Source organism: Protobothrops mucrosquamatus, unplaced genomic scaffold (assembly GCF_001527695.2).
Source record: "Protobothrops mucrosquamatus isolate PMUCROS unplaced genomic scaffold, P.Mucros_1.0 scaffold2277, whole genome shotgun sequence".
In the NCBI taxonomy this organism is placed as follows: domain Eukaryota; kingdom Metazoa; phylum Chordata; class Lepidosauria; order Squamata; family Viperidae; genus Protobothrops; species Protobothrops mucrosquamatus.
The window spans coordinates 57,484-82,321 of NW_015388364.1; the positions used below are offsets into that span (position 1 = coordinate 57,484).

General features: G+C 51.5%; 1 protein-coding gene across 1 annotated transcript in view; it reads right to left on the reverse strand.

Moving 5' to 3' along the window:
* The window catches only part of DNAH2 (dynein axonemal heavy chain 2), a 71,782-nt gene that overhangs the window by 804 nt on the left and 46,140 nt on the right, over window positions 1–24,838 (reverse strand). Inside the window, exons 38-62 of the mRNA XM_015824542.1 lie at window positions 24,295–24,411; window positions 22,873–23,014; window positions 22,519–22,688; window positions 22,312–22,428; window positions 21,056–21,220; window positions 19,950–20,075; window positions 19,084–19,232; window positions 18,872–18,938; window positions 17,829–17,979; window positions 17,564–17,712; window positions 17,315–17,448; window positions 15,408–15,552; window positions 12,004–12,203; window positions 11,212–11,338; window positions 10,078–10,264; window positions 8,693–8,841; window positions 8,004–8,187; window positions 7,715–7,905; window positions 6,404–6,595; window positions 4,826–5,010; window positions 3,304–3,532; window positions 2,722–2,873; window positions 828–942; window positions 470–646; window positions 263–337 (exon numbers count right to left, since the gene is read on the reverse strand). Of these exons, the coding sequence (XP_015680028.1) occupies window positions 263–337; window positions 470–646; window positions 828–942; window positions 2,722–2,873; window positions 3,304–3,532; window positions 4,826–5,010; window positions 6,404–6,595; window positions 7,715–7,905; window positions 8,004–8,187; window positions 8,693–8,841; window positions 10,078–10,264; window positions 11,212–11,338; window positions 12,004–12,203; window positions 15,408–15,552; window positions 17,315–17,448; window positions 17,564–17,712; window positions 17,829–17,979; window positions 18,872–18,938; window positions 19,084–19,232; window positions 19,950–20,075; window positions 21,056–21,220; window positions 22,312–22,428; window positions 22,519–22,688; window positions 22,873–23,014; window positions 24,295–24,411 (3,795 nt within the window). The remainder of the gene's footprint in view (window positions 1–262; window positions 338–469; window positions 647–827; window positions 943–2,721; window positions 2,874–3,303; window positions 3,533–4,825; window positions 5,011–6,403; window positions 6,596–7,714; window positions 7,906–8,003; window positions 8,188–8,692; window positions 8,842–10,077; window positions 10,265–11,211; window positions 11,339–12,003; window positions 12,204–15,407; window positions 15,553–17,314; window positions 17,449–17,563; window positions 17,713–17,828; window positions 17,980–18,871; window positions 18,939–19,083; window positions 19,233–19,949; window positions 20,076–21,055; window positions 21,221–22,311; window positions 22,429–22,518; window positions 22,689–22,872; window positions 23,015–24,294; window positions 24,412–24,838) is intronic.

Below are 24,838 nucleotides of genomic sequence, written 5' to 3' on the forward strand. Positions count from 1 at the left end.
GGTGCTTACATTGCGGGGGTTACTTGGGGGGTCAGGAGGGGAGGGGGTGCTTACCTTCTGGGGGAAGGGGAGGGGGCACATATAGGGGGAGGGACCCTTATGGGGGACGGAGGACAGGAGGGGGCTTACCCTGCAGGAGAGGAGAAGGGTGCCCATCTTCTGGGGAGGGGCACATCAGAGAAGGGAGGGGGAAGAGGAGGGGCTGCTTGCCTTGGGGGGGGAGAAGGGAGGGATTCTTATTTTGAGGGGAGGGGGCACCCACCTTGGGGGGGTACACCAGGTTGTTGTCGTCCACGGTGGACACGATGAACTCCCAACTCAGGGTGTCCACTGAGATCTGCCAAAAAAAAAATTAAATTAAAAAAGGGCGTCGGGCACTGAGGATGGGGGGGCAGCACCCACCCACCCACTTCGCCCGTCCGGCCCACCCGCTGCCTCCCCCCCAGCATCTCCCCGCCCCTCCCCGTACGTTGTTCTGCCGCGCGGCTGCCTGCAGGACAGCGGTCAGGAATCCGGTGGGGAAGGTGAAGCCGGAGAGCCAGAAGAGGACGGGCGGGTGAGCCGTCTTCGCCCAGCGGGCAAACTGCTCCACCCGCAGGCCCAGGTCCCGGGTCCAGGCCGCCAGGAGCTTCTGGGAGGAGTAGGCCTGCGGGAGGGGGGGGACACAGAGCTGAGAAGGGGCCAGTCCCCGCAGCGACGGTGTTGCAGTGACCAGGGTCTCCCTGTTTCCAAAGCTGGAGGCCGTGGGGCAGAGGAGACCCCCCTCAAGGAAGGGGCATAAAAGAGGAGGGGGCAGCCACGAGCAGCAGGAACCAGGAGCCCCCTACCCTTTCCCACATGGGGGGCACGCGGGCGTCGAAGATGCAGTTGAAGATCTCCTCCAGGTCCGTCGACATGACCACCAACCCTTGGATGCCTTTCTCCAGCTCCACCAGCGATGAGCTGCGTGGGGGGTCAGAGCGGGGAGGGGAGAAAAGGGGGGACAATTTAGGCCTTGCGGGGTCCAGCACACCAAAGCCCACGCTCCCCAAAGAAGGAAGAGGAACACTCTCGGCAACAATCTCTTCCGACGCTTTACACACGATCTAATTTTGCAGCAATCGCAGTCTTAAGTCTGCGTTTTTTTCCATCCTCGGCCCTTTCGCTTCATCATCCACCCTTAAAAGTCTACACAGCTGGTCCTCCAGTTACGGCCACAAATGAGCCTAAAATTTCACTGCCAAGTGGGGCAGTCATCAGGTGACTTTGGCCCTAGTTTGCCACCTTTCTGGCCACTGTTGTTAAGTGAATCACTGCAGTGGTTAAGTCAGTCACACAGTTGTGAGACTTTGCTTGTTGCAAAAGGGGATTGCATAACCCTGGGACACTGGCACCGTTGTAAACACGAGTCAGCTGCCAAGCGTCCGAGTTTTGATCACGTGACGGGGGGAATGCTGCGACGGTCGTAAGGGTGAAAAACGGTCATAGGTCATTTTTTTAGTGTTGTCGTAACTTTGAACCGTCACTAAGCAAACCATTGTAAATCAAGGACTTCCTGTCTTGATGTTTTAACTTTTCTCTAATTATACCCTGTGAGTTTCTACTTTTCAACATTCCTGCGGCATTTATTGATTTCTTTTCATCTGATTTATTGAGAACCATGGTTATAAAATTCATTTCATATGCGATACGGAGACTTTTTTTCACAGAAATCTCTAAAATACTCGTCGTTCCGACATTCTCTCACTTCAGTTTCCATTGCACCGATCTGAGTTTTGATCCCCTTCGCTCCTTTTCGTTCACTCCTAATACAATTTTCGTTTCCATCAAAATTGCTCTGCCTTTTCGTGTTTAATTCTGCTTTTTTCGCTGTCCTCCTTGGCTGCTATCTTTTCCCCTCTCTGCATCTGAATTTCGATCACATGACCGTGGGGGATACTGCAATGGTTGTAAGGGTGAAAAACAGTCGTGTTTTTTCAGTGCCGTTGTAACTTTGAACGGTCACTAAAAGAACGTTAAGTCAAGTCAACTACCTATATTAAAACGACCAGATATTAAGTTAAAATATCTTTTTTTTTTGTCATCCACGGCCACTTCTGCTTCATCCTTCCAAGCGTGCTTTTTCATTAAATTTGACTGCGCTTACCTTAAAATTTCGTTTTAAAACCTCAGCCATTGTTATGCTACTCCTTGTAATTCCAGGCTGGCTGGGGAATTCTGGGAGTTGATGTCCACGCATCTTAAAGTTGCCCAAGGTGAGAAACATGGTTCTAAGTACTTAAACGATCATCATTCACCGCAAATAATCCAACTTCCAGGCAGAAATAGGCCACTCTCACTTCAGGACGCCTGCAGCCAAGTTCTCGACTTACGATAGTTCATTTAGTGACCGTTCAAAGTTACAATGGCACTGAAAAAAGTGACTCGACTGTTTTTCACACTTATGACCGCTAACTCAGATGCTGGGAAACTGACTCATATTTACGACTGTTGCTGTAGTCTCCTTTTGTGACCTTATTGACTCGCTTAACAGTTGTGGCCCGAAAGGTCATGAAACCCATTTAACGACTGTCTCGCTTAGCGACAGAAATGTTGGGCTCAACTGCAGCTGTAAGTGGAGGATTGCCAAGGGAAAAACTCTTGATGGTTTGACCCGGGAATGCTCAGTGACGGAGACCCCAAAGCAGAGACCCCAAACTTCACCGCCCCACACATGAGGCAGTGGGGTGGCCCCCTCCTCACCTGATGATCTGCAGCAAGGAGTTGTAACGCTGGATCTCTTGCAACAAGACCACGTTGAGAGGGGAGGGATCGGTGGAGAGCACCTTACAGGTGCCCTCGTAGTCGATCTCCTCCGGGATCTTGCTGCGCACGTCAGATGAGAGCTCCAGCACCTGGGGGGTGTGTGAAGGGGAGGTGGGACACAGGGGTGGGCAGGGAAGACATACACAAAGGATCATAGTTCCCTCACGCTGGCTGAGGAATTCTGGGAGTTGAAGTCCACCAGTCATCAAAGGGTCGAGTTTGAAGAGCCCTGCTTGTGGACTTCAACTCCCAGAATTCCTCAGCCAGCACGCTGGCTGAGGAATTCTGGGAGTTGAAGTCCACAAGTTATCAAAGGGCCAAGTTTGAAGACCCCTGCACAGGAGAGCAAGGTGACCTGTCAAGTCCCTGGTTTACCACCAAAGGGAGCTGAAGAGAAGAGCAACTAAGATGACCGGCAACTGCGCCAGGGTAAACCCGGTTAGCGGGCAACCTGGACGTCTGCCCAAGGCGCAAGCAGTTCAGACCGTGACAAGCTGGACTTTGGGAAGGGGGGGGTACCTTGTCCTCGCGGCTCTGACCGGCCACCCCTGTGGGGGTGGTCTGGGGCTGGAGGGAGAGTAGAGTTTCGAAGAGGGTCCGGGCCTCGGTGATCTGCGAGGCCACGTCGGCGTTGGGGTGCTGGCCGAAGGCCTCCGGGGGGTCCATGCCGGGTAGCAGGCTGATGTACTCCTTGTAAGAGGAGAGGTTGCCATCCTTGGGGATGTAGTAAGTGTCTAATGCCGTCAGTCTGAAGAGAGAAGGAGAGAGGGAGAGGGAGAAGGAAGGAGAGAAAGGGAAAGGGAGAGACAGAGAGAGACAGAGGGAGCGAGGGAGAAGGAAGGAGACAGAGGGAGAAGGAAGGAGAGAAAGGGAAAGGGAGAGACGGAGCGAGGGAGAGAGGGAGAAGGAAGGAGAGAGGGAGAGGGAGAAGGAAGGAGAGAAAGGGAAAGGGAGAGACAGAGGGAGCGAGGGAGAGAGGGAGAAGGAAGGAGAGAGAGGGAGAGGGAGAGAGGGAGAGCTCAGGAGAAGTGTGCGATACCCGGATCTGAAGCAGGGAGGGTGTTCCGGATACGGCTTGCTACTCATTGGTCTGTTCTAGGTTTTATTGCAATATATAACAACAACAATAATAATAATAGCTTTGTTCATTGAAAGAAAATAGAAGAGTGTTGATGGTTATCAAACAAAGAGCCAGTTGGGCCTAGTGATTAAGATCTCGGGCTAGAAACCAGGAGATGGGGAGTTCTAGTTCCGCCTTAGGCATGAAAGCCAGCTGGGTGACTTTAAACCAATCACCAGGAGATGGAGAGTTCTAGCCCTCTCTTTGCCAATGAAAGCCGGCTGGGTGATTCTGGGCCAATCACCTGGAGACGGTGAGTTCTAGTCCCGCCTTAGGCATGAAAGCCGGATGGGTGACTTTACGCCAATCACCAGGAGACGGGGAGTTCTAGGAGTTCTAGTCCCGCCTTAGGCATGAAAGCCGGATGGGTGACTTTACGCCAATCACCAGGAGACGGGGAGTTCTAGTCCCACCTTAGGCACGAAAGCCGGCTGGGTGACTCTGGGCCAATCACCAGGAGAGGGTGAGTTCTAGTCCCACCTTAGTCCTGCCTTAGGATGGGTGACTTTAAGCCAATCACCAGGAGACGGTGAGTTCTACTCCTGCCTTAGGCATGAAAGCCAGATGGGTGACTCTGGGCCAATCACCAGGCGACGGTGAGTTCTAGTCCCATCTTAGCCATGAAAGCCGCCAGGGTGATTTTGTCGCAGTCTCTCAGCCCAACCCACCTTACTTGGTTGGAAGGAGTATTATATACGTTTGTCCCTTCCAGGTACTTACACAGTAAATAAACTCAGGATCAAACCGCCCGGAGTGTCTCCTAAATCAACCTTCGACTCCAAAGGTTTCCGTCAGCCCCAGCAGAGACCCAGGTGGGGTTCTTCCTGCTTTCCTCCCTCCCCAGCCCCACCAGCCCTTGCAATCACACACACACACACACACACGCACACACACACACACACACACACGCCCAACACCTACTTGTAGAAGGGGGCGGCCACGGTCTGATCGCAGAAGTAGTCGTTGATGTACGTGGTCAGCAGACGCCGGTCCCAGTCGTCCGTCACGTGGCCGCCGTAGTTGACCCCCGCGATCAGGTACTTGAGAGCGTCCCAGGGGGTGTCCTCGTACTCGTCCAGGTACAGGCTCAGGAGGTTCTCGGACACCTGGCGGACAGGTGAGTGTCGATGGGGTGGGGAAGGGGAAGGAAGGCCCGGCGTGATCTCAGGTCCAAGCCCAAGAATGGCATCGAACGGGTTTTTTCCCAACCTTGCCCACTTGAAGACAGGTGGATTGCAACTCCTAGACGCTCCGGGGTTAAGGGTCAGGCCATCAGGCCACAAAGGGTCACGGTTAGGGTCAGCCCATCAGGCCACCGAGACACAGCAAGTTAGGATTAGGGATAAGGTTAGGTAGGCCGTCAGGATACAGAGGGTTAGGGTTTAGGGTGAAGGTCAGGCCATTAGGCCACAAAGCCAGAGTAGGTTAGGGTTAGGGTTAGGGTTAAGGTTAAGGTTAAGGTTAAGGTTAGAGTTAAGGTTAAGGTTAAGGTTAGGGTAAGGGTTGAGGTTAGGGTTAGGGTAAGGATTAGGGTTAAGGTTAAGGTTAAGGTTAGGGTTAATGTTAGGGTTAAGGTTAGGGTAAGGGTTAGGGTTAAGGTTAAAGTAAGGGTTAAGGTTAAGGTTAAGGTTAGGGTAAGGGTTAAGGGTAAGGGTTAAGGTTAGGGTTAAGATTAAGGTAAGGGTTAGGGTTAGGGTTAAGGTTAAGGTTAAGGTTAGGGTTAGGGTTAGGGTTAGGTTTAGGGTTAGGTTTAGGGTTAAGGTTAGGCTAAGGGTTAAGGGTTAGGGTTAAGGTTAAGGTTAGGGTTAAGGTTAGTGTAGGGTGAGGGTTAGGGTCAGGCCTTGAGGCCACAAAGCCAGAGTAGGTTAGGGTTAGGGTTAGGGTTAAGGTTAAGGTTAAGGTTAAGGTTAAGGTTAAGGTTAGAGTTAAGGTTAAGGTTAAGGTTAGGGTAAGGGTTGAGGTTAGGGTTAGGGTAAGGATTAGGGTTAAGGTTAAGGTTAAGGTTAAGGTTAGGGTAAGGGTTAAGGTTAATGTTAATGTTAGGGTTAATGTTAGGGTTAAGGTTAGGGTAAGGGTTAGGGTTAAGGTTAAAGTAAGGGTTAAGGTTAAGGTTAAGGTTAGGGTAAGGGTTAAGGGTAAGGGTTAAGGTTAGGGTTAAGATTAAGGTAAGGGTTAGGGTTAGGGTTAAGGTTAAGGTTAGGGTTAGGGTTAGGGTTAAGGTTAGGGTTAGGGTTAGGTTTAGGGTTAAGGTTAGGCTAAGGGTTAAGGGTTAGGGTTAAGGTTAAGGTTAGGGTTAAGGTTAGTGTAGGGTGAGGGTTAGGGTCAGGCCTTGAGGCCACAAAGCCAGAGTAGGTTAAGGTTAGGGTTAGGGTTAAGGTCATCAGGCCATCAGGCCAGAAAGCCAGAGCGGAGAGGCCCCCCAAGACCATCCTCTCAGTTCCCAATGGCTGCCCTGCCCCGCCTGCCTACATCGCCGCCTCCCTCCAAGGTGACCCCCACCTCAAAATCCGAGTCATTGAAGCCGTAGACGATGTTCCAGCCCAGCTGCAGGAACTTCTTGCGTTCCAGGAGGACGCTGTGGAAGAAGCAGAGGGCGAAGAGCAGCTTCTTGTACCTGCTGGGCTTCGTGCAACGGTTGAACTGGATGTCCGTGATCAGCTGGTACAACCGCTTCATGTTGGCCTTCAAGCCCTGCGGGAGACAAGCCAGGAAAGCCGGTTTGGGAAAGCTGGTCAGATCCATGGTCCGACGTTCTAGGTCCTTCAAGGACCAAGTCTTTGGGTGGTCAACGGCTGGCCGTTGGGCTTGGTTCCCCAAAGTGGAGCAAGAATGACCAGCCCCTTGGGGCTAACCGTGCTTCGGGGGTCTTGCAAACACCCCATCGAATCATTCTGAGGTTGTATGTTTGTGGCAACTTGCGGACTTCAACTCCCAGAATTCCTCAGCCAGCGTGAGGGAACTATGACCCTTTTATGGCTTGTGGACTTCAACTCCCAGAATTCCTCAGCCAGGAAATGGCTAGTTTTCAACATGGATAGGACAAGAAACAAAGGCGGCTAGGCTACGAATATTTTCGACAGGGTAATTTTGTTCATAGATGGGTGTGTGGTAGATGTAATATATCTTGACTTTAGCAAAGCAGGGAAAAAGAAAAAAAAGCAACAGGCTAGGGAATTCTGGGAGTTGAAGTCCGCAAGGCTTCAAGTGGACAATGTTGGACACCCCTGGTATAGAAAGAAGACCCTCATCCTCTACTCCAGGGGTCTTCAAACTTGGCCCTTTGATGACTTGTGGACTTCAACTCCCAGAATTCCTCAGCCAGGCATGCCGGCTAAGGAATTCTGGGAGTTGAAGTCCACAGGTCATCAAAGGGTCCTAGTTCCTTCACGCTGGCTGAGAAATTCTGGGAGTTGAAGTCCACAAGTCATCACAGGGTCATAGTTCCCTCATGCTGGCTGAGGAATTCTGGGAGTTGAAGTCCACAAGTCATCACAGGGTCATAGTTCCCTCACGCTGGCTGAGGAATTCTGGGAGTTGAAGTCCACAAGTCATCACAGGGTCATAGTTCCCTCACTCTGGCTGAGGAATTCTGGGAGTTGAAGTCCGCAAGTCATCAAAGGGCCAAGTTTGAAGACCCCCTGCTCTACTCCATAGAAAACTGACCTCACTTGGCACTTTCCTACCAAGGATTGGAGGCTAACCGCTTGGACCGAGAGAAGACCAAAGTGCAAAGGGTTGCTTGCAGGGATGGGCCCATTCGGGGGCTACCTGGGGAGACTCAGCCCCCTCCCCAGGGCTCCCCTCTCTTACCGTGGGGGGCTCCGTCGTCATCTTGATGCCTGCCTGCAGGATAGAGATGGGGAATTCGGGGTGGGGGCTGGAACTCAGCCACAGCCGAAAGGAAGGATGGGGCTCTTCGACCTGCAGCTGCTCCACCAGTTTGTCCAGCTGGGGCATCCAGGACAGGGACAGATGACAGTTCGCCAGGAAAACCCAGTTACCTGCGGAGGGGAAGGCCCCAGGAGACTCAGCAAGGCTCCCGGATTTCGGAGTGATGAAGAGGAAGGTGCCGAGGGTGGAGCGAGGGCTTGGCACTCACCCTGGTGGACCCCGTCCTTAATCATGCGGGTGGCGATGGGGGCCTGGCCCTGGCCCAAGGACAGGGCGTGGAAACGCTGCGCCATGCCCGAGTTCTCGGCCAGCTGCAGCAGGGAAGAGGTGGGGTCCACGCCTGGAGACAGCACGAAGATCAGGGGGGTCTTCGTGGTGGAGTCGTCCACCACCTGCAAGCAGAAAGCAGGAGAGGATAAAATGGGGAGAGCGGCCTTCCAGGATTGGAGGGGCTGCCCCAAAGAAGAGGGGGGGTTGTCCACCTCTTCTCCAAAGCACCCGAAGGTAGGACAAGAAGCAACGGAGGGAAACTCATCAAGGGGAGAAGCAGCCTGGAACTAAGAAGAAACTTCCTAACAGCGAGGACAATTAATCAGTGGAACTCCTCGCCTCCAGAAGTTGTGGGCGCTCCAACACTGGAGGGCTTTAAGAAGAGACCGGACGGCTATTTGTCTGGAATTGACTAGGGTCACCTGCTGAAGCAAGGGGTTGGACTAGACAACCTCTAAGGTCCCTTCCAGCTCTGAATCTATGATTCTGTTACAATCAGTGCAACGGCTGGCCTTCAGAAATCGTGGGCGCTCCATCCCTGGAGCTTTTTTTTTAAGAAGAGACTGGACAGCCGCTGGTCTGAAATGGTATGGGGGTCTCCTGGCAGGAGAGGGTCTCCTCGCTCACCGACTTCATGTTCAGCACGGGGGGCTCGATAAACTGGGAGCCCAGGTTGGAGACGATGAAGGCCGTGACGCAGAAGGCCACCCGGTCCGGCCGCAGAGACCGGACCACCAGCATGCGCTGCATTTGGTTGCAGGAGTTTTCCCACTCGCCTGGAACGGGGGGGTGGTGGTGGTGGGGAGAAAAGGCAGGAAGAGACGGTTAGTGGGGCTGGTCTGGCCTAGACAGCCAGCTCTCCCCCCCGTCCAGATGGTCTTCAGGAGTCCCTCCCCCCAGGTGACCTTCTCTGCACACTGAGAGCAGAGCAGAGCCTTGCCAAAGGGGATATTAGGGCCTGGGTCTTCTCGGCAGACTGCGAACCCGTCTCCCCGCTTTGGGCTCAGAGGGCGGCAAGGCTGAACTGCCCCCGCTTTGTGGGGTCCTCGGTGGTCTCGGAGCTGGGTGGTTTCCTTGCAGACGTTCCGAGACTCAGCAAGGGAACTTCATCAGTGTTGGAAGGGAGGGGGGTTTGTGGAGAGGAGGAGGAGGAGGAGGAGGAGGAGGAGGAAGAGGAAGAGGAAGAGGAAGAGGAAGAAGACCGTGTCGTTCGTTCTTGGTGCTCTCTGAGCGTGACTGTTTTCCTTGCAGACGTTTCGTGACCCAACTAGGTAATATCATCAGTGCTAGAAGGGAGGGGGAGAGGAGGAGGATTAAGAGGAGGAGGAGGAGGAAGAGGAGGAGGAGAAGGATCGTGTGATTTTTGGTGCTCTCTGAGCTTGGCTGTTTCCTTGCAAACAGTTCATGACCCAACTAAGTAATGTCATCAGTGCTAGGAGGAGGAGGAGGAGAAGAGGAAGAAGACCGTGTCGTTCGTTCTTGGTGCTCTCTGAGCGTGATTGTTTTCCTTGCAGACGTTTCAAGACTCAACTAGGTTACGTCATCAGTGCTAGAAGGGAGGGGGGTTTCTGGAGAGGAGGAGGAGGAGGAGGAGGAGGAGGAAGAGGAGGAGGAGGAGGAGGAGGAAGAGGAGGAGGAGGAGGAGGAAGAGGAAGAGGAAGAGGAGGAAGAAGACCCTATCGTCCTTGGTGCTCTCTGAGCATGACTGTTTTCCTTGCAGACGTTTCAAGGTCCAACTAGGGAACCGTGCTGGGAGGGCTTGAGCTTTCCCTATGTAGCACGGATGACGTCCCCTACTCGGGTGGCGAAACGTCTGCCAGAAAACCACCCAGCTCGGAGACCCCCCCCCCGGGACCCCACAGTCCAGCCCTGAGTGAGCGACAAAGATTCTCTTCCACGGGTGCTCCTGCCCCTTGCAGGCGTGCCGCGTCATCGTCGCCGGAGGCTGAAGGGAAGCAGCGGGCGGCTGAATCCGGAAGGGTCCGCCGGGGGGGGGAGGGGGGGCTCCAGACCTGGCAGCAGGGCCTTCTCCGGCTTGGAGCTGGTGTACCACAGGTTCCAGTCCCGGGGGTACTGCTCGAAGGAGTTCATGATGCCGTGGAAATTGGTCAGCTTGTCCAGCTCCGTGACGTTGTCCCAGTAGATGTCGGAGAGCCAGCTGGTGCAAGGGTTGTCCATCTGGCCTTCCCGGTCCAGCACCTGCCGGAGGGACGGAAAGAGAGAGAGGAGGGCGCCTGATGGAGGGCACTGTGTAATGCGCCCACGTCTCTCCCCCAAAATAAGACCGGGTCTCACATTCATTTGGGCTCCAAATGACGCATGAAAGCCGTCTGGGTGACTTTGGGCCAATCACAAGGAGACGGTGAGTTCTAGTCCCGCCTTAGGCATGAATGACAGCTGAGTGATAGTGGGCCAATCACCAGGAGACTGGGAGTTCTAGTCCCGCCTTAGGCATGAAAGCTGGCTGGGTGACTTTGGGCCAATCACCAGGAGACGGTGAGTTCTAGTCCCGCCTTAGCCATGAAAACCAGCTGGGTGACTTTGGGGCCAATCACCAGGAGACGGTGAGTTCTAGTCCTGCCTTAGCCATAAAAGCCGGCCGGATGACTTTGGGCCAATCACCAGGAGACGGGGAGTTCTAGTCCCGCCTTAGGCATGAATGCTGACTTGGTTCCTGGGCCAATCATCAGGAGACGGTGAGTTCTAGTCCCGCGTTAGCCATAAAAGCCGGCCGGATGACTTTGGGCCAATCACCAGGAGACGGGGAGTTCTAGTCCTGCCTTAGGCATGAATGCTGACTTGGTTCCTGGGCCAATCACCAGGAGACGGTGAGTTCTAGTTCCTCCTTAGTCATGAAAGTCGACTGGATGACTTTGGGCCAATCACCAGGAGATGGGGAGTTCTAGTCCCGCCTTAGGCACGAGAGCCGGCTGGGTGAGCCAATCCCTCTCTCTCAGCCCCACCCACCTCACAGGGTTGTCGTTGTGGTGGTGTGGAAAACAGGAGGAGGAAGAGCATTAGGCTATGTTTGCCTCTTTGAGTCGCTTATAAATTAATCCAGGCGGGATAAAAAAATGAAATAAACCAACCCATGTAGCCGGGGCTGCCCCCAGCCCGCCCCTCCTTGCCCCCCTCCCAGTACTAACCACTCCACCCCGCAGGAAGAAGTTGTACTCATCCATCTTGAGGCTGCCGGATGTCTCCAAGATCTTGGCGCACATCTGGAAGCTGAAGAGCAGCTTGTGTCGCTCAAAGAGACCCCGGCAGGTGTACCTGGGCAGAAGGAGACACACCTGGGTGAGGGTCCCCTGCCAGGGGGGGGTCTTGGGCCTTGCTGCATCCCCAGGGTTAATAATAATAATAATAATAATAATAATAATAATAATAATAATAATAATAATAATAATAATAATAATAACAACAACAACAACAATAATAATAATAATAATAATAAAGTTGGAAGGGACCTTGGAGGTCATCTAGTCCAACCCCCCGCTCAGCCAGGTAACCCTACACCATTTCAGAATACTACTACTACTACTACTACTACTACTACTACTACTACTAAGTGAATCGCTGCCGCTGACAAATGAGTAACCCCTTCGCTTTCCTTGTCGCAAAAGGGAGATCACACAATCCTGGGACCGTCATAAATGTGAACCAGTTGCCAAACGTCTGAATTTTGATCACGTGACCATGTGGATGCTGCAGCGGTCATAACGGGGAAAAAAGGCTGTGTCCCTTTTTCCCCAGTGCCGTCGTAACTTTGAACGGTCACTAAACAAGGACTACCTATGATCGTAACTTGAGGCTACCGTACAGGCCCAGACCACCGCGTGCAACTCTCCCTGTGGGAGATAGTGGAAGGGCGGCTGGGGTCTTCTGGTTGGGGGGTGCCTGCCTGGACCCCCCAAAGGTGGCGGAGGGGGGCAGCTCACCTGTACACGGCGTAGGTGTGGTACTCGTTCAGGTGTCGGATTCGCTCGTCCAGCTTGTGGCTGCGATGGCTCTTGTTGATGCTGAGGTTGAACAGGTCGATGTAGGCGTCCAGCGAGAACTGGTACATGGGGTCGATGCGCCCCATGTCGTTCAGCACGAAGAACAGGATGGAGGCCCTCTGGGCACAAGGCCGGTAAGCCTACAGGGACAGCGTAGGGGTGTGTGTGTGTGTCAGTGAGGGAACAGCCACAACATGGCAGCGGGGGGGAGGAAGGGGGGGACTTTCCCCTATCCCATAACCCATCTCGACCTCAGAAAAGGGATCCTGTAGACCAAACTCGGTCACTTTAAGACTTATGGACCTTCAGTTCCCAGAATTTGTCAGCCATGCCTTTTTTTTCCCCCTCCTACTTCCTATAGTGGAAAGATTGCAGAGAAAGGGATTATAAGAGAGTAATGGAATGGAAGGATTTATACTCCTTGCAGACAGCCGGTCATTTGTCTTCTTTTAGAGAGTCGTTGAGGCCACTTGGAGCTTGACCTGTGTCCTCAGGGTCACCTGGGCAGGCTGCTGGCAAGGAATATAAATCCTTCCCTTCTCTTCCATCCAGTTAGAGCCGAGGAAGCTTCTGGGATAAGAAGCGAAACGTCTTCAAAGAAAAACAAGAAAGTCCAATTGTCTCTTTGAGACAACCATGACCTGGATGACTGAGAACCTCCATAGATATTTAAGACTTGTGGACTTCAAGTCCCAGAATTCCCTAGCCAGCGTTTACCAGAATTCAGCACAGACAGGACCGCAAGAAATGTGGCTAGATTACCTTGATTCCATTTTTTGATAACCTTTTTAATAGACGGAGGGTATGCAGTCGACGTAATATATCTTGACTTCAGCAAAGTTGGGGGGGGGGGGAAAGCTGGCCGACGAATTCTGCAAATTGAAGCCCATAAGTCTTAAAGTTGCTGGATGGATCGATAAAGATAGACATAGAGAGATATAGCTACATAGCTAATAGAGATAGATAGATAGATAGATGATAGATAGATAGATAGATAGATAGATAGATAGATAGATAGATAGATAGATAGATAGGGAGAGAGAGAGAGAGAGACATACATACATTGATATAGATAGAATGATAGATAGATAAATGACTGATAGATGAGAGATGGATGGATGGAGGGATGGATGGATAGATGACAGATAGACAGATAGGTAGGTAGATAGATAGATAGATAGATAGGGAGAGAGAGAGAGAGAGAGACATACATACATACATTGATATAGATAGAATGATAGATAGATAAATGACTGATAGATGAGAGATGGATGGATGGAGGGATGGATGGATAGATGACAGATAGACAGATAGGTAGGTAGGTAGGTAGGTAGGTAGATAGATAGATAGATAGATAGATAGATAGAGATAGATAGACAGAGATAGATAGATAGATAGATAGATAGATAGATAGATAGATAGATAGATAGATAGATATACTAGATATAGATATACTAGATATAGATATACTAGATATAGATAGATATACTATAGATAGATAGATAGATAGATAGATAGATAGATAGATAGATAGATAGATAGATAGATGATAGATAGATAGATAGAATGATAGAAAGATAAATGACTGATAGATGAGAGATGGATGGATGGAGGGATGGATGGATAGATGACAGATAGACAGGTAGGTAGGTAGGTAGGTAGGTAGGTAGATAGATAGATAGATAGATAGATAGATAGATAGATAGATAGATAGATAGATAGATATAGATAGATAGATAGATAGATAGATAGATAGATAGATAGATAGATAGATAGGGAGAGAGAGAGAGAGAGAGAGAGACATACATACATTGATATAGATAGAATGATAGATAGATAAATGACTGATAGATGAGAGATGGAGGGATGGAGGGATGGATGGATAGATGACAGATAGACAGATAGGTAGGTAGATAGATAGATAGATAGATAGGGAGAGAGAGAGAGAGAGAGAGAGAGACATACATACATACATTGATATAGATAGAATGATAGATAGATAAATGACTGATAGATGAGAGATGGATGGATGGAGGGATGGATGGATAGATGACAGATAGACAGATAGGTAGGTAGGTAGGTAGGTAGGTAGATAGATAGATAGATAGATAGATAGAGATAGATAGACAGAGATAGATAGATAGATAGATAGATAGATAGATAGATAGATATACTAGATATAGATATACTAGATATAGATAGATATACTATAGATAGATAGATAGATAGATAGATAGATAGATAGATAGATAGATAGATAGATAGATAGATAGATAGATAAATGACTGATAGATGAGAGATGGATGGATAGATGACAGATAGACAGATAGGTAGGTAGGTAGGTAGGTAGGTAGATATATATATATATATATAGATAGATAGATAGATAGATAGATAGATAGATAGATAGATCTGAGCAGGGGGATGGGCTAGAAGATCTCCCAGGTCCCTTCCAATTCTGTTATTTTGTTAAATGGGTCCATCTAAGTGACTGTTGAGTCAAACAGAGACTTCCATAAAGACTATCAAAACGGAACAGAACAGAACTTCAACAGAGTTGGGAGGGACCTGGGAGGTCATCTAGTCCAACCCCCTGCTCAGGCCGGAGACCCTATCCCATTTCAGACAAATGGCGGTCCAGTCTCTTCTTAAAACCCTCCAGTGATGGAACGCCCACAACTTTGGGAGGCACGCATTGTTGGTCATGTTCTAGCACAGTGTTTTTCTCAACCTTACCCACTTGAAGCCAGGTGGACTTCAGCTCCCAGAATTCCCCAGCCAGTCTTCAAGTTGCTGGGTTTGAAGACCCCTGCTGTAGAGCGAGGCTTCCCATCACTGGACACTTTAAGGTGAGTGGGCTTCAACTCCCAGAATTCCCTGGCACTAATGCATTCCTTTTGATGTGTGTATACCCATCGATGTCCTTACTCTCTTACAATCCCTTCCTCTGCAATCTTTCTGCTATAGGCGGTAGGAGGGGAAAAAAGGCATAGCTGGCTGAAGAATTCTGGGAATTGAAGCCCATAAGTCTTAAAGTTGCTGGGTTTGAAGACCCCTGCTGTAGAACTAGGCTTCCCAACCTTGGACACTTTAAGGTGAGTGGACTTCAACTCCCAGAATTCCCTGAAACTAATGCATTCCTTGTGATGTGTACACCCATCGATGTGCTTACTCTCTTATAATCCCTTCCTCTGCAATCTTTCCGCTATAGAAGGTAGGAGGGGGGGAAAAAAAAGTCATGGCTGGCTGGCTGGGGAATTCTGGGAGTTGAAGTCCACCCGTCTGAAAGTGTCCAAGGTTGGAAAGCCTGTCGCAGAAGAACCCAAAGCGATGGGGCTACTCGCCTCCCGAGCGGTGTCAATCTTGATCTCGGTCATCTCGCTGGTCTCCAGCTGCTCTGTCACTTCCGTGGCAGTCACCTTGGAGGTCTGCAAGGTGTTCACCAGCTGCACGTCGTCCAGCAGGGAGCCGGTGGCTTCGTTCAGCAACCTGCGGGCGGGAGGACAGAGAGCTGAGCCAACGCGTGGACCCCCGTGTCTCCCTCTTCCGAGCGGTTGTGAAATGAGCTTCTCCAAAGCGCCTGAAGGCAGGAGAAGAAGCAACGGATGGGAACTCATCAAGGAGAGAAGCAATCTGGAACTAAGGAGAAACTTCCTGACAGTGAGAACAATTGTTCTCAATTAACCAGTGGAACTACCTGCCTCCAGAAGCGGTGAATGCTCCAACACTGGAGGTTTTTAAGAAGAGACTGGACAGCCATTTGTCCGAGATGGTATATAGGGTTTCCTGCCTGAGCAGGGGGTTGGACTAGATGACCTCCAAGGTCCCTTCCAACTTTATCATTATTTATATTTATTATATTATATTTATATTATATTTATATTATATTTGTATTATATTTATATTATATTATATTATATTATATTATATTATATTATATTATATTATATTATATTATATTATATTATATTATATTATTATATTATATTATATTATATTATATTATATTATTATATTATATTATATTATTATATTATATTATATTATATTATATTATATTATATTATTATATTATATTATATTATATTATATTATATTAATATTATATTATATTATATTATATTAATTATATTATTATATTATATTATATTATATTATTATATTAATTATATTATATTATATTATTATTATAGTATAGTATAGTGTATTATTATTATTATTATTATTATTATTATTATTATTATTATTATTATTATTATTATTATTATTATTATTATTATTATTATTATTATACCACACAGGTGAAAAATCGTTTCCCCCCAAAACTTAAGACCAGTGTTTTGCAACCTTTGGCCCGTTTCAGAGGCCTGGGCTTCAACTCCCAGCATTCCCCAGCCAGCACAACAGGTTCCTACTGAATTGTCAGGCCATCTACTGTAAATTAACATTTGTTGATTTAACCTGTCATGGGCTATCATCATCATCATCATCATCATCATCATCTTCTTCTTCTTCTTCTTCTTCTTCTTCTTCTTCTTCTTCTTCTTCTTCTTCTTCTTCTTCTTCTTCTTCTTCTTCTTCTTCTTCTTCTTCTTCTTCTTCTTATTATTATTATTATTATTATTATTATTATTATTATTATTATTATTATTATTCTTATTATTATTATTATTATTATTATTATTATTATTATTATTTTTGCTGAAGTCAAGGTACATTACATCGCCCGCGTTCCCACCATCTACTAATCCAAAAAAGGTGACATTTGTTGTTATCCTCTCCGTGCTGAATTCTGAATTCTGTCTGGGGAATTCTGGGAGTTGAAGTCCACAAGCAGGGGTCTTCAAACTTGCTCCTTTTACGACTTGTGGACATCAACTCCCAGAATTCCCCAGCCAGCACAACAGGTTCCTACTGAATGGTCAGGCCATCTACTGTAAATTGACGTTTATTCATTTAACTTGTCATAGGCTATTTTTATTTATTTTTATTTTTATTATTATTTTTTCACTCTGCTGAAGTCAAGGTATATTACATCGCCCGCGTTCCCACCCTCTACTAAGGAAGTTTCCCAATCCAAAAAAGTTGAGGTTCGTTGTTATCCTAGCTGTGCTGAATTCTGAATTCCGGCTGGGGAATTCTGGGAGTTGAAGTCCACAAGTCTTAAAAGCTCCCAAGGTTGGACACACACACCCCTGCCACAAATCGTCCTGCCCGCGGAGTCGTGAGTCCGTCTCCTTCAGAGTCCCACCTGAGGATCTCGTCTTCCAGCTCCTTCAGCTTCCTCTTCCCGGCCGCGATGTTGAGGACCAGCGAGTCCTTCTGCTCCTCCAGTTCGGGCCGCTCCTTCCGGACCACGATGCCCAGCAGCTGGGCCTCCAGGCCCTGGAAGCAGGAGGGCCCCCGGTGGGTGTTTCGCCCATAGTCGCCCGCCATTCCCACCCAGGAGCCGGTCAAAGCAGGGGGGGCCACCCAGAGGGCATCTGGACGAAGCGCCTACCTGCTCTTTGACGGCGAAGTTGACGATGGTGGTCTGGGAGGAGGTCTCGGGCGTGTAGTGAGGGTTGGAGAGCTTGGTGGTGAGGTAGAATCGGAACTCGGGGTGATACTCCACCTCCTTGTCCCCCAGCCGGATCAGCAGGCGCCCACCTACCGGATACAGATGTGTGTGTGTATGTGGGTGTGTGTTAGGGCCCGGTCACGGGAGTGCAAGGGGGGGGCTGCTCCTCCTCCTCCCCCCCAGGCCCTGCTCCGGTGGCACGCACCCACTTTGGTGACCGACTTGTTGAGGATGGGGGCCAGGGTGGGGTCCAGCTCCTCCTGCACGTTCTGCAGCAGCACCGGGGAGCCCAGTTGGATGGCCGCTTCCAGGATGCGCAGGTAGTCGGGCATCTGCAGGTCGATGATCTTCAAGCCCTGGGCCAGGGGAAGGAGGAGGAGGAAGGCTCTGGGCGGGGGTCCGGTGGGCGGAGGAGAGGGTCTCTGAGCCCGGGGGCTGTTTGGGGACCATCGCTTGCTGCCCCCCACGCAGGGCGTTCGAATGGCGGGGAGCCCTGGCCCAGCCCCAGCGAGGGAGGGAAGGAGGAAGGAAATCGGAAAGAGGAGGGAGGGAGGGAGGAAGGAAATGGGTAAGAGAAGGGAGGGAGGGAGGGAGGGAGGAAAGGATGGGACAGAGGGAGAGAGGAAGGAAATCAAAAAGAGGAGGGAGAGAGGAAAGAAATGGGAAAGAGAAGGGAGGGGAGGGAGAGAGGAAAATCGGAAAGAGGAGGCAGGGAGAGAGGAAGGAAATCGGAAAGAGGAGGGAGGGAGGGAGGGAGAGAGGAAGGAAATGGGAAAGAGGAAGAAGGAAGGAAATCGGAAAGAGAAGGGAGGGAGGGAGAAAAGGAAGGGAAAGAGGGAGAGAGGAAGGAAATCGGAAAGAGGAGGGAGGGAGGGAGGGAGGGAGAGAGGAAGGAAATGGGAAAGAGGAAGGAGGGAGGAAGGAAATCGGAAAGAGGAAGAAGAAAGGAAGGAAATGGGAAAGAGAAGGGAGGGAGGGAGAAAAGAAAGGGAAAGAGGGAGAGAGGAAGGAATTTGGAAAGAGGGAGAGAGGATGGATGGAGGGAGGAAGGAAATGGGAAAGAGAAGGGAGGGAGGGAGGAAAGGAAGGGAGGAAATGAGAATAGGAGGGAAGAGAGAGGGAAGGAGGGAGATGAGAACGGGAAGGAAGGAAGGAGAAAGTCAGAAGGAAGGAGGGAGGGATGGAGGGGAGGCCCCAGGAGGAAGCTGTGCTTGGGGGGCAGGGGGGGGTCAAAGGGGGGCTCCTCACTTTCTTGGCCTCCATGTTCTTGATCCACTTAGTGGCCTGGCACTGAGGGTCGATCATCAGGGGCCACCTAAGGGAAGACGAAAGGCCCCGTCAGGACCTCTTCGGTGCCTTCGGGAACCCTCCGTGGGGGGGAGGTTGTCTCCCGACGCCCCCCCCCGAACCCCACCCCAGAGCCCCTCCACCAGGCAGGCCCGGAAGGACGCGGGCCCCACCGGTTCCCCCGGGTGACGATGATCCCGTTCTCGGTGGAGAAGTCGTCGGAGGGCAGTCCCTGGATGTTCCAGGTGCGCACCAGGGTCGGGTTGGAGAGGAAGCTGTCGCAGGTGAAGGACGGCGAGCAGGGCACGTGCAGCTGCCGGATCTGCGGGAGGGAAGGAAGCCGGGAGGAAAGCCGGGAGGAGCCCGGGCAGGGCAGGCCCCGGCCGTCTGGGCACCACGCTGGCCTGCCTTCAGCACCGGGAGCCCTCCCAGATCCGTCCCTGCCAGGCCCGCCAGGCCAGGGGGGTCGTTCCGGTCCTCCCTCTCCGAAGGACGGGAGAAAGACCTGGGCCTCAAAAGCCCAGCGGTTCCCCCCTCCCCTTGGTTGCAGGGGGAGGAGGAGGAGGAGGAGGAGGAGGGAAGGAAGAAGAGGAGGAAGAGGAAGAGCAGTAGTGTTGGGTCTTTGGTGGTCTCTGAGCTGGGTGGGTTTTTTTGCAGATGTCTCGTGACCCAACTAGGCAACATCATCAGTGCTAGAAGGGTGTGTGGGAGTAGGGGGAGGAGGAGGAGGAGGAGGAGGAGGACGAGGAGAAAGAAGAAGAGGAAGAGGAGGAGGAGGAGAACTGTGGGGTCCTTGGTGCTCACTGAGCTTGATTGTTTTCTTCCAGATGTTTCATGACCCAAGTAGGAACATCATCAGTGTGAGGAGGAGGAGGAGGAGGAAGAGGAAGATGAGGAGGAGGAGGAGGAGGAGGAGGACTGTGGGGTCCCTGGTGCTCACTGAGCTGGGTGCTTTTCTTGCAGACATTTCATGACCCAACTAGGGAACATCATCAGGCCTAGAAGTGGGAGGAGGAGTAGGAGGAGGAGGAGGGCTCACCTGCTTCATCCAGATGTGGGAGACCATCTCATCCCGGTAGTTGGAGAGGAAGGGCCCCATGTAGGACACGAAGGCCGAGGCCAGCAGACAGTCGCCCACCAGGTAGCCCAGGTCTTCCTCCAGGCCCTGCGGGAAGCCAAGAGCCCTCCAGACATCCATCGGGGGGGGGGGGGCTGTCTCCAGCCTCTGCGGCTTTCGGACCTCTGGACTTCCCACTCCCCAGAATTCCTCCAGCCAGCATGGAAGGGGAGGGGAGGGGAGGGAGGAAGAGAGAGAGAGAGGAAGGGGGGAGGGAAGGAGAGAGGGAGGAAGGAGGAAGAGATGGGAAGGAGGAGGAAAGGAAAGGAAAGGAAAGGAAAGGAAAGGAAAGGAAAGGAAAGGAAAGGAAAGGAAAGGAAAGGAAAGGAAGGAAGGAAGGAAGGAAGGAAGGACAGAGTTGGAAGGGGCCTCAGAGGTCTTCTAGTCCAGCCCCCTGCTCAAGCAGGAGACCCTAACCCATTTCAGACAGATGGTTATCCAATCTCTTCTTAAAAAGGAGGAGGAGGAGGAGGAGGAGAATAGAGTTGGAAGGGACCTTGGAGGTCATCTAGTCCAACCCCCTGCTCAAGCAGGAGACCCTATAGCAGTTCAGACAAATGGCTGTCTCTTCTGAAAAGTCTTTTTGGAAGGAAGGAAGGAAAGAAGGAAGGAAGGAAGGAAGGAAGGAAGGAAGGAAGGAAGGAAGGAAGGAAGGAAGGAAGGAAGGAAGGAGATGGAGCGATCAATGGAAGGGTGAATGGATGGAAGGAAGTAGAGATGGAAGGATGGATTGATGGATGGATGGATGGATGAAAGGAAGGAAGGAAGGAAGGAAGGAAGATGGGAGGGAGGGACAGAAGGCTGGCTGAGGAATTCTGGGAGTTGAAGTCCACAAATCATAAGTTGCCAAGGTTAGAGACAGACAGACAGACACACACACACACACACGCTCCCTCCTTTCCTGCCCCAGAGCCCCGGGACTTCGCCCTGGCTGGCCAAGGGGGTGCTGGACCCCCATGGGGGCCCATGGGGGGGGTCTTCCCAGGGAGCCGGAGAGAGGCTGGGGGGCCCGTGGGATCCAGGCCCACCTTGACGGTCTCCTCCCAGCGGATCTTCTCCCCGGCCAGGCCGGAGACCAGCTTGTCCGCCCGGTCCAGCTTGACCTCCATCTCCTCCGACTTCTTGCGCAGCTCCTCCTTCTGAGCCAGCTTCTCCTCGTACTCCTTCTTCAGCATCTCCAGCTTCTCCGCCACCTGGGGGGGGGGGAGGAGGGCGAGGGAGGGGTCTCAAGGCCCTCCACGGAGGCCATTCCCCCCTGGTGCTCCCCCCCCCGAGAAGGGCTGGCCTGGGTCTGCACAGGGGGCGACTTCCCCCTTCCTTTCCCTTCCTTCCTTCCTCTCATCCCTCTCTCTCCTTCCTTTCCTTTCCATTTCTTTCCTTCCTTCCACTTCCCATCTCTATTCCTTCCTTCCTCCCTCCCTCCCTTCTTTTCTATTTCCCTTCCCTTCCATCTCTTCCCTTCCTTCCCATCTCCTACCCCTCCTTTTCTCCCTATTTCCCTTCCCTTCCTTTCCATCTCCTTCCTTCCTTCCCTCCTTCCTTCCTTCCCTTTCCCATATTTATTCCTCCCTCCCTCTTCTTTTTCTCCTTCCTTCCTTCCTTCCTCTTCCCATAACTATTCCTACCTCCCTTTCTTTTTCTCCTCCTTTCTCTTTTTCTTTCTTTCTTTCTTTCTTTCCTTCCTTCCCCTATCTATTCCTTCCTCCTTTTCTTTTTCCTTTTCCTTCCTTCCTTCCTTCCTTCCTCTTCCCATAACTATTCCTACCTACCTTTCTTTTTCCCCTTCTTTCTTTTTCTTTCTTTTTCCTTCTTTCTTTTCCTTTCCTTTCTTTCTTTCTTTCTTTCTTTCTTTCTTTCTTTCTTTCTTTCTTTCTTTCTTTCTTTCTTTCTTTCTTTCTTTCTTTCTTTCTTTCTTTCTTTCTTTCTTTCCTTCCCCTATCTATTCCTCCTCCTTTTCTTTTTCCTTTTCCTTTCTTCCTTGCTTCCTTCCCATCTCTGTCCCTTCCACCCTCCCTCCCTCCCTCCCCTCTTTTCTCTCTTTCTCTTTTCCCCTTCCCTTCGGGGTGAGAGGGACCTCCGGGGATTCCCACCCCCTCCATTAGCCAATCCATCCCCCCCCCCGGTCCACCATTCTCAACCCTTAGCAACTTTTAGATCTGTGGACTTCGCCTCCCCAGAATTCAATGCCGGCTGGGGAATTCTGGGAGTTGAAGTCCACAACGTCTTACAGCTGCCCAGGCTGAGACACCCCGTCCCGGATCGTCTTCTACTCCGCAGCACCGACCTCCCGAAGGCGCTCCTGGGCTTCGGCCTGGGCCGCCTGCTTCTCCGCCAGTTGGGCCAAGGCGGCGTTCATACGGGCCCGCTTGGGCTCCACCACGCGGTAGATGCGTCCGTACATCTGGGCGGGGGGGGCAAGAGGGGAGAACTTAGCGAGCTCCGGGTGGGAAGACCCAGGGTCGCCATCCCATGGCTGAAGGCCGCTCCTCACCTCCATGGCTCGCACCCACATGCACAGCGACTTGGCGGCCACCGAGACCCTCCCGATGATATCCGGCTGGAAGTCTGGCTGGGAGCAGTAGGCGCTGATCTTCTTGAGAACTTTGTCGGAGATGTTATCCTTGTCGAAGTGCACCAGTTGCTTGATGAAGTTGGGCTCGCCTGGAGGAGACAGGTCCAAGTCATCGAGTCGTCTGGCCCAGAACCTCCTCCACAGGAGAAGCCATGTTGTGGATCCCTCTGAGAGTTGAGGGTTCGTTCCGAGGAAACCTAGATGTCTTCCACGGAGGAGACAGATAGACGACCCCCAGTTGGTCCCCCAGGTGGGCTCCTCAGGACCTCTTACCTAGCTGCTTCTTGGCTTCAGCCCAGGTGGGCTCGTTGCCCCTCAGGATCATGACCGCCTGCATCACGGTCTCCACCAGCGTAGGTGGCCGGCCGTAAGACTTGATCTCCGTCAAGTCCTTCTTGTTGAGGGACTCCAAGGCCTGGGAAGCCAGAGAGTGAATTAGCCTTCGAATAGAATAGGAGCTGGAAGGGACCTCGGAGGTCTTCTAGTCCAGCCCCCTGCACAAGCAGGAGACCCTATACCAGGGCTCTCCAAAGTTGGCAACTTTAAGACTTGGAAACTTCAACTCCCAGAATTCCTCAGCCACTTTAAGACTTGGGGGACTTCAACTCCCAGAATTCCTCAGCCAATTTACTACTTCAGGACTTCATCTTCCAGAATTCCTCTGCCACTTTAAGACTTAATAATAATAATAATAATAAAGTTGGAAGGGACCTTGGAGGTCATCTAACCCCTCCTCTTTGTGACAGCCCCCCCCCCAAATACTGGAAGACTGCCATCATGTCACTAGTCCTTATTTTCATTAAACTAGACCAACCCAATTCCTGCCACCGTTCTTCCTATGTTTTAGTCTCCAGGCCTTTAAATCATCTTAGTTGTTCTTCTCGGCCCTTTTTCCAGAGTCTCAACATCTTTTTTGTCACGTGGGGACCAAAACTGGACGCAGGTATTCCAGGTGTGGCCTTACTAAGGCTTTACAAAGAGGGACTAATGCTTCAGGCGATTTTTGATTCTACGCCTCTGTTTACGCGAAGCGAGGATTGTATTCGCTTTTTTGGGCTGCTGCCGCACATGGCTGGCTCACGTTTTTTGTTTTGTTTTTTAAATTGGGGGCTTCCGGAGACCCCAAATCCAATATTCCCCAGGCTTATTGGGGGGGGGAATTCTCTCAGTGCCAATATCTAGATATATGGGGTGGGGGCTTCAAGATGGCCCCTGGTAATTAGGGGAGGGGGCTTTCCTACTGTCACTGTATTTATGAGGAGGAGGCTGCCATAAAATATATATGGAGGGGGTGTCTTCAAGGGCAGAAGCTTGGGAGGGGGCTTTTGGGGGGGGCTATGAGGGGGAGGGGCTTCTATAAGACCTGCTGAGGGGGAGGCCCAGGGTTTTGGGGGGGGCTTCTCACCCAAGAGGGGTCCAGGGACCTCCTCAGTGTGGAAGGGGGCGGGGGAGGAGGGCCCCCGCCCCACAAGTGGGGAGGGGCGCTCTGGGACGGGGGTCTCTCTCTTCGGGGCGCCCTCCCGCCCCTCCTGCGCTGAAACGCTGCCCTCACCTCGGCCACCACGGTCTAACCTGCCCGCTGGCTCGCGTTTAAGGGATTCGTCCGTTACTCCTGCCCGGTTTCTCCTCAAACCTTCACGGTGCCCATGGGGGGTGCCCACCTTCTGTGGCTGGGGGCGCCCCCTTCTCACCCACCTTCATGGCTTCCTCCAAGGCGGGCAGAGCTTCCTCCAAGTCCTTCTGGGCGTTGTCAGCCAAGGCTTTGCACTTAATCTCCTCGGTGGCGATCTTCTCGCTGTTTGCCGACACCGTCTGCGGGAGGGCGAAGAGGGAGAGAGGGAGAGAGAGAGACAGGGAGAGAGAGGGAGAGAGGGGGGGAGAGAGGGAGAGACAGGGAGAGAGAGAGAGAGAGGGAAAGAGAGGGAGAGACAGAGACAGAGAGAGACAGAGAGACAGAGAGAGAGAGGGAGAGAGAGAGAGAGGGAGAGAGGGAGGGAGAGAGGGAGAAAGAGGGAGAGAGGGAGAAAGAGGGAGAGAGACAGAGAGAGAGACAGAGAGACAGAGAGAGGGAGAGAGGGAGAGAGAGAGAGAGAGAGAGAGAGAGAGAGAGAGAGAGAGAGAGAGGGAGAGAGAGAGAGAGAGAGAGAGAGAGAGAGAGAGAGAGAGAGAGAGAGACAGAGAGAGAGACAGAGAGAGAGAGGGAGAGAGAGAGAGAGGGAGAGAGGGAGAAAGAGGGAGA